The following is an 8,674-nucleotide window of genomic DNA, read 5'->3' on the forward strand; positions in this document are numbered from 1 at the left end:
TACACATACGCTATATACACTGACTTGCGTCACATTATCTCAAGCATTAATGCTGCTGGTGCTCATGAGTGGAATGCGAAGTGCCCGTATCGAATGTCGCTGTTATTGTCAATTATGCTACACTTTGTAATGCAGTACAATGCAGTGAGAACGAGGGCTTGCGAGGGCCTGTGCACTTGGAATCCAATTTATTTTATTTGTACTTGTGCATGCTGAACTCTACTTGATGTTTTACAAGTGATGTTTAATGATGATAATTGAAGTGTTTGGTTTTGTCATAATGATCCATTTAAAGAGGTTTTATGTTCCAGGAAACTCTTCTCAATACTAAGATGGACAAACAGGAATTGATTTTTTATTTCATTCTGTGGATTGCAACTCAAGGGCATTTGTAACCCGTTTTTGGAGGTGCTCAATTGAATTTGAAGGATACTCATACTTTGTGCGTGTGCATATATATATATATATATATATATATATATATATATACAGTAATCCCTCATTTATCGCGGTTAATGGGGACCAAAACCACCCGCGATAAACTAAAATCCGCGAAGTAGCGACCCCCCCTCCATATAGGTACATGTACATAATATTTATCAGGCCAAATTTAATGGTATACATGCATGTAGAAGTAAATTTTCAAGTAATTAACATGACATAACACTGTATACTAATAGATTTAAACATTGGATTGGATTGGATTGGATACAACTTTATTGTCAAATGTACATACAGCACAGATGAAATTTCTTCCCTCTCAACGTAAAACAAGAAACAAGAGGATGTATAAATTGGGTTAGTTTATGAATAACAAAAAACAGTAAACATATACATGTAGTACTGTATATGTTGCTCTATGTGACTCGCTGCTGTTTTGCTGACTTTCGCTGCTTCTCGCGGACCTTTTGCGGACCGAAAAAAAAAATTCTGAATATATTTGAAAAAATCTGCGATGCACTAAAGCCGTGATAAACGAACCGCGAAATAGCGAGGGATCACTGTGTATATATATATATATATATATACATATATATATATATATGGCTGGCAACCGGTTCTGGGTGTTTGTGTGTGTGTGTGTGTGTGTGTGTGTGTGTGTGTGTACATATATGAAATATGTGTGCTGTGCAAATGCACACACTTCCACTGGGGATTTGTGGTGAATGGAAAATGAGAATGAGGACAAAGAGGGAGGGACACTTTCTTCCCCTCATTTGCACAGAGGAAGGGGAGGTCCAGCAATGGAGTGGCAGAAGTAGAGGGACAACCATCAGCCACATCTTCAATAAATCTCATCAGAGCCCAAGTCAGTGTTGAACGTAAAGTCTCCTTGTAGCAAGCCGCATCTTTTCCATAGAGATCCTCCACTGAGAAATACTTTATTGCTGGCTTCTGGCACGACCGCCATGGTGTGGGGCTGGGTCACGGACTTCTTCACCTACGAGACCACCAAATCCGTGGTGGTCAAGAGCTGGTCGGTGGGCATCATCAACAGGATCGTGCAAGTCTTCATCATCGCCTATTTCGTAGGGTGAGTGACTGCTGGTGCGCTGTCACCAGGAGCAGCAAGTTTACAGAGAAATCGTCATTTTGTGTTGATAAAATAACATTTGAAAAAGTGAGAGAAGCGCAACGCGTCAGTGCTGTGACAGTTTGTATTTGGAACTCATATCAATTTTAGTTTGATAACGTTATTTGCAGTGTTGACAAAAAAGAATGGCGTGGACATTGAAAGACAAAATAGGTTCACATTTGTTGTCCTTTGGTTGAAAATACACTTTAAATTTGTTTAAAAAAAAAAAAAAAAGTACAGAAACTTGAAGGAGGCCCGGTGGTCCAGTGGTTAGCGCATCGACCTCACAGTGCTGAGGTATCGGGTTCAATTCCAGCTCCGACCTTCCTGTGTGGAGTTTGCATGTTCTCCCTGGGCCTGCCTGGGTTTTCTCCAGGTACTCCGGTTTCCTCCCACATTCCAAAAACATGCATGGGAGGCTGATTGAACACTCTAAATTGTCCCCGAGGTGTGAGTGTGAGCGTGGATGGTTGTTCATCTCTATGTGCCCTGCGATTGGCTGGCAACCGGTTCAGGGTGTCCCCCGCCTACTGCCCTACTGCACCCCCCGCGACCCTTGTGAGGATAAACCGGATCGGAAAATGGATGGATGGATGGATGGAAACATGAAGGAGATTGATTCACGTCACAATATGCAGTGCACTACATCATAGTTAAACATTTTACGGTACGTGTGACGGACAAAATATTAGAAATAGCCCACAGTATAGTACAGTAATACAGCATAATCGCCTCAGTCATCCATCCATCCATCCATTTTCCGAACCGCTTGATCCTCACTAGGGTCGCGGGGGGTGCTGGAGCCTATCCCAGCCGTCTTCGGGCAGTAGGCGGGGGACACCCTGAATCAGTTGCCAGCCAATCGCAGGGCACACAGAGACGAACAACCATCCACGCCCACACTCACACCGAGGGACAATTTAGAGCGCCCAATCAGCCTGCCATACATGTTTTTGGAATGTGGGAGGAAACCGGAGTACCCGGAGAAAACCCACGCAGGCCCGGGGAGAACATGCAAACTCCACACAGGGAGGCCGGAGCTGGAATCGAACCCGGTACCTCTGCACTGTGAAGCCGACGTGCTAACCACTGGACTACCGGGCCGCCCCGCCTCAGTCATTTTAAACAGTATTTTTGGAAAGAAGAAAATTATTTTGTTCATATGTACAGCAATATTATGATATTTTGTTCGAGTCTTCGTACATCGGCCTGGCTTTTTGTCGGTGTTAATTTTAACTGTACCAGGGGTGCCCTACCCTGGTCCTCAAGGGCCCCTATCCAGCCTGTATTTGATGTCTCCCTCCTCCGCCACACCCAATTTAAATGATCAACTTATCAGCAAGCTCCGAGGAGCCCGATGACGATCCTGATCATTTGAATTAGGTGCATTGGAGGAGGGCGGCAGCAAAAACAGGCTGGAGGTCCTGGAGGCCTGGAATTGGACACCTCTGTTGTACGCAGTGGACCCCTGGTATTCATGGAGAATAGGGACTGATAAGGCCTGAAATCTTTAGAGGAAAAAAAAATATTTAAAAAAATATCTAAAAAGCAGCACACCTCCAAAATGAGGAGTGCGCATGGGCTATAGAAAATAGATAGACAGACGGTTTGATGAAGTGAACAAACTTCAATCAGTTCAGAAGATTGTGACAGGTCGGTGTGCTACATTAGTGATGTGGTTTGTTGTGTTTGAACATTGATTAACATGCTCTGTGCAGCTGGGTGTTCATCCACGAGAAAGCCTACCAAGTGTTTGACACCGGCATAGAGTCATCCGTCATGACTAAAGTGAAAGGTTTCGGCTACCATCAAAACCAGCTCATGGATGTGGCCGATTACGTCTTCCCCCAACAGGTATGAAGGGCACACAGCATGCAACATGACTTTATGGGAAGGCAAAACGTTTGATATAGCTCAAATTATTTCCGTTGGATGGGTGCCGGTTTAGCTAATGTGCGTGTGTGTGTGTGTGTGTGTGTGTGTGTGTGTGTGTGTGTGTGTGTGTGTGTGTGTGTGTGTGTGTGTGTGTGTGTGTGTGCGTGCGTGCGTGTGTGTTGCAGGGTGCAGCCGTGTTCTGCATCATGACAAAACTCATCATCACTGAGGATCAATTCCAAGGAAAATGTGGAGAGGTGGGACACCAATTTGTTTTCACTTTGTCGTGTCTTGAAATCTGTACTCATGATACTCTTTCGGAATGACAAGGTGCCAGATGAGCCCAAACAGAGGTATAGTCCCCAGAATGCTTCATGTCATGCAACCGTCACTTGTTTATTCCCTCCACTGGCTTCCCAGTTCATGTCTCACGAGTCTCTATAATTAATTTATATCATAACACCCGGTCGACACATTTTGAATGGAACCTCTAAAGTCAAAAAGTTGTATTTTAGTTTTTTTACATGAACTCTACAGAAGGATACCAGTGATGGCAACGGAGAATAGTCTGATGGCAATTATGGAAGTGGAATCCGGCTAGGATGACAATAATAACGCTGATGTTCCTTTTTTTTAAATGTATTTTTTAATCAAAGGTACAAGTAAACTTTTTTTTGGATTTTTTTTCTTTTTTTTATGCTGAGTCTGAATCTCTCATTTTTCTCTAGCAAATCAGGTTTTTTCAGTACTAATAATACAAAAATAAACGAATTAAGCATTAGATTCAGCACCATGTGGAATTTCTTTTATGAATCATCACAGCTGTAAATTACAATGCATGGTAAAATCCTATTGTGCAGGTTTTTGTAGGTCAAACAACAACAAAAAAGAAAATATCTCCAAAACCTGCTGTGCGAGAAAAAAAATGTGTTTAAATCAGCATCAAAAATACCTCAAGGGACACATTAAGCCATCTCTGATTAAAATGTGTTCTTGCCCAGTGTAATATTTTGGTCACATCATGAGAAGCAGTCATGTTCAACTGGCGGTTCTCATTCTGGTTGGCTCACTGACAACAAGTCACAAATAAATAAAAAGATTTAATGTGGCCATGATGCGATTGTTATGTGCCTTCTCACTTCATGCTCTAAAAGCAGAGATGCTCTAAGTCAGGGGCGTCAAACTCATTTTTGTCGCGGGCCCCATTGCAGTTATATGCAGCCTTATATGATCAAGATGATCAATAGGCACAACAAATTGACAGATAACTCAACCCATGTGATCTTCTGTGCTATCTTTGTCAAATAAATTTGCTCGGTATGACTAAATGAAACCGAGTTCTGTGTCAACCGATTTAAAGTGAGACCAACACAAATGTGTCTTTCCATGTTTCAGAATGGGAAGAAGTATAGCTGTGAGACAGATGACGACTGTGAGCAGCATATTGGTTCCATCCTTACAAACGGTAAAAGAATGTTTTCTTCTTGAGGGAAGGACGACAGCGCGACCTTCAAGGTCGAGCCCGATCGAGTTTGTGATGGTGGTTGCCTTCAAAGTTGTTCTAAATTCAAAACAATTTTCCCATCAGAGATTCGGGATGTAAAGTGTTCAATTTCTTGCCACAAGAAAACCTTTTCCTTTAATATTTTAAAGGGGATTTTTTTTCTCTCTTTTTTCAATTTTAATACGGCTACCAAGATTTGAATGTAGCTTCGCTTCACGAATCCCTCCTCCCCTGAGTCTCTGACCAAGTCCATGATTCTCAAACATGGTCATTCATCATGGCATGCCATTATCCAAGTGTATACTAAATGTTCAGTTTGAAGTTTTATTTTTGGGGGGGTGGACAATTGAAAATTGAAAGGAGTTCATTAACTTACCTATTACGCAGAAGTGTGGCTAATTTCCCATCGCTTCAGAATCCTCAGCTGTCTGAGGCCTTTTCATTCTGCTTGTTTTTGCCATGTGCCCACTTACTAGCAAATGAGGATTTTTTTATTACAGAGGTGGCTATTCCAACATAGAATCAGCAAAGCTCCTGGTCAGCGCAAGTCTGCGCGGGTGTGCCCGCTACGCTTGTGGCCAAGAGTTCACGGCAAACGACTAAAATCTCATCCGTCCCGACTGTTGGCTGTTTTTCTTCGGGTGCAATCTTTTCTTAACGATCTTATTAGAGTTTTAAGACTGGCCCTGAGAGGGACAAACTGTTTTTTTTCCCCACAGTTTATTTTGCTAATGTCATACTGTTAGGTCAGACTGACAATTTTAACAAATATGAAGTGACTTTCATGAAAATTGCATGGGAAAAGTGCCCCTTTAAGTGCACGAAATAAGATTAATTTATAATTTTATCTGTGGTTTTATTGTTCTTGTTTTGATTGTAAAGTGTCCTTGAGTGTTTTGAAAGGCGCTTATAAATGAATTGTTATTATCTTATTATTATTAAAATTGGAGCTGTTTTCACTCCCTCTGATGTGCCAGGGAGGATTACTGGTCTTTGTCTTCACGGCGGGAACGAGTCCAAAGGTCAGTGTGAGGTGGAAGGATGGTGTCCGGTCGAGAACGACACCATCGTGATGTGAGACATTGTCACCCAGATGCCCATAGTCGAACATGCGCTTCGCTCCGTTCTCAACCCCCTTCTGTGCTCCTGCCCCTGCAGTGAACCCATGTTCGACGCGGAAAACTTTACTATCTTCATCAAGAACAGCATCCGCTTCCCTCTCTTCAACATCACCAGGTAGGTCGCACGCACTCGCCGCAGACTCTATATGGCTTTGTTGCCTCCTAACCAAGTTTGCTATTTCTCCCCCAGAGGAAACTTTCCATCCACCATGACGTCTGAGGAGATAAAGAAGTGTAAATACAACCCCGAAACCAACCCCTTCTGCCCCATCTTTCGTGTGGGCGACATCCTGAAATACACTGGACAGAATGTGGCCGGCCTGGCTACACAGGTCTTCTTTAGATTCTTCTTTAGATCTTTCAGTGCTCAAATGCGGCACGGCGGAAATGTTGTTACCACATCCACCTTGCAGTTCTGAGGTTGGACATTTGAATCTGGGCTCCGGACTTCCTCTGTGGTGTTTGCCTGTTTCTTCCTGTGCTTGTGGCAATTTGCCTTCTGAGAATGATTTTCCTGCATGTTTTATGAAACTGTGTATCATATAATTTTATTTCAGAAATAAATTCCCTTTTGTTATTTATTGAGATGCACCTGCTTGCAGTATTTGTGTTCAGTTGTGCTGTGGTTCTGCGCTTATCATATTTGCATTGAGTGCACTTACAGGTCCTCAGTAATTACAATATCTCTGCTCTCTCCTTTCCAGGGTGGTGAAATCGGAATAAACATTGAGTGGAAGTGTAATCTAGACCTAGACATTGAGTATTGTGTACCCAAGTACTCCTTCACCCGACTGGATGCTCCTTTCGCCAAGAACGCCGTCTCCAAGGGGTTCAACTTCAGGTTGGTTGCTCATTCTCTCCCATTGTCATTCCCTTTCCTGCCTCATGCCATCTTTCTCTTTGCATAGGTTTGCCAAATATTTTAAGATGCAGAGCGGTACTGAATATCGGACGCTCCACAAAGCTTTCGCCATCCGCTTTGATGTCATGGTCACCGGCAAAGTGAGTTGAAGGGTGGAGTTTCTTGTTTAAACTCACATTTGATCAGCAGAGTTTGAAGGAGGACTGTGCAAGTGTGCGAGTCTATTTTTAGACTTACATTTTATACAGTGGTACCTTATGATACGGATGACCCCACTTATGAGTTTTGAGATGTGAGGTGCTCGGACAATGAGTAATATCATTTGAGATATGAGCGCTGAATTGTGACTGTGAAGTCAACTCAGCTCACTTTTCTTTGGGACTTTCTTCAAAAAAATCAGCTTCAATCTGTTTTATGCCGCCCCCCAGTTGAATTTTCCTGTCAAACTAAACATAAAACAAAGAGAATGACACTTTGTGTATTGCCTTTTTTTTCCCTCTCTCTTCCTTTTTACTAGAGGATGTTGCGCTACTAAACTTCATATCTTCCCCAGATTATTTGTGTGCCACTCAGCAGTTCTGCCAGAAAAGTTAAACTGTGTAAGACTTTGAAGGCCTTATTTTTGGTTTTAGGCAGGAAAGTTTGACACGATCCCAACATTAATCAACCTGGTCGCTGCCTTCACTTCTATTGGACTTGTAAGTTTCCCAATCATTAAAATGATTTTTTTTTTTACGCTACCATCATCTTCACTTCATTTTCTGTCTTTCGTAGGGTACAGTTCTTTGTGACCTCATCCTCCTGAACTTCCTGAAAGGAGCAGAGCAATACAAAGCCAAGAAATTTGAAGAGGTAAACCATTCCCTTGAGTTCACAATGTCCTGTGATCAACCACTGTTTTTTTTCACCCACATCGTTAGGTGTCAGAGGCTCAGATAGAGGCTCAGATAGAGGCTCAGATAGAAGCGTCCCTCGCTCCGAGCCCGAGCAGCCAGATGTCCATCAAAGAAGTTATGAAGAGCTCGTGCGACTCTGGAGCCCATTCTCTAGCCACTGCTGACCAACCTGTGTGACACGGAGATGATCGAATGGAACCTCTTGCTGTTCCCACCAATCATTAAGCTTTTCGTGACTGTGGATTCTGCAGTTTTTGTTCAATAAGCTTAAGGAATTGTGTAAAGACGGACTGCGCTGCAGAGCAACTTCATGGAGTATTTATGATAAGCAAATCTAGAAGTAAACATTCAAGAGCGACGGCCACAGGATTATGCCCTTTGGTTGCGCCTCGTTAGCCTTGTGTCTCATCATGAAACTCAGAGTGGAAACATTCATTCATATTTAAATCTTTTTTTTTTAAATCGTTGACGCACAAGATAAACGAAGAAGAACAAAATCGTGCACATTAATTTTCACCCACCCATTTTTTAACCCACCACCTGAAACACATTCTAAAACAAAACCTCTGCTCACTGCAACCCTCAAAATCGGTATTGTGAAAACGACCTGGAAACTGGAGTAAACTAAGCTACACACTATTCCACATTATAGGGGAAATCAAGTTTTTTTTTTTTTTAAACCCTTTGCAACAATATGTTTAATGTGGCCCCACTAGTCTAAACACGACATTCTGATTCATATTGTGTTGGTGGAATAAAATTTAAGCAGCTTAAGCCACGTTTTCATCCATGTCAGGGGGTTGCCATTTTGACATCATACGGCACAGGTAACATTCAAAG

General features: G+C 42.5%; 1 protein-coding gene across 2 annotated transcripts; it reads left to right on the top strand.

Moving 5' to 3' along the window:
- On the top strand, window positions 1–8,011 carry p2rx3a (purinergic receptor P2X, ligand-gated ion channel, 3a). Of its 2 annotated transcripts, XM_086136573.1 has the most exons (13): window positions 1–13; window positions 1,408–1,534; window positions 3,295–3,430; window positions 3,637–3,708; window positions 4,847–4,916; window positions 5,933–6,029; window positions 6,114–6,191; window positions 6,267–6,408; window positions 6,781–6,917; window positions 6,985–7,078; window positions 7,571–7,636; window positions 7,713–7,790; window positions 7,859–8,011. In XM_086136573.1, the coding sequence occupies exons 2-13, from the start codon at window positions 1,410–1,412 to the stop codon at window positions 8,009–8,011; spliced, it is 1,248 nt and encodes a 415-aa protein (XP_085992699.1). In that variant the 5' UTR covers window positions 1–13; window positions 1,408–1,409. The 2 variants fall into 2 exon arrangements, with proteins under 2 accessions (XP_085992699.1, XP_085992691.1); XM_086136565.1 differs by lacking the exon at window positions 1–13 and having other exon boundaries at window positions 1,410–1,534; window positions 7,886–8,011.
- Window positions 8,012–8,674: the final 663 nt, after the last annotated feature.

The sequence above is a fragment of the Hippocampus guttulatus genome, chromosome 2 (assembly GCF_054856545.1).
Source record: "Hippocampus guttulatus isolate MCC_2025c chromosome 2, RoL_Hgut_1.0, whole genome shotgun sequence".
Lineage (NCBI taxonomy): Eukaryota > Metazoa > Chordata > Actinopteri > Syngnathiformes > Syngnathidae > Hippocampus > Hippocampus guttulatus.

What these genes read in the sequence shown, in the direction of transcription:
- p2rx3a (XM_086136573.1), top strand. Translation starts at nt 1,410, where the DNA reads ATGGTGTGGGGCTGGGTCACGGACTTCTTCACCTACGAGACCACCAAA. An exon ending in GAGAACGACACCATCGTGAT is followed by an intron (nt 6,030 to 6,113) that starts GTGAGACATTGT and finishes CTGCCCCTGCAG; the next exon opens with TGAACCCATGTTCGACGCGG. An exon ending in TCCAAGGGGTTCAACTTCAG is followed by an intron (nt 6,918 to 6,984) that starts GTTGGTTGCTCA and finishes CTCTTTGCATAG; the next exon opens with GTTTGCCAAATATTTTAAGA.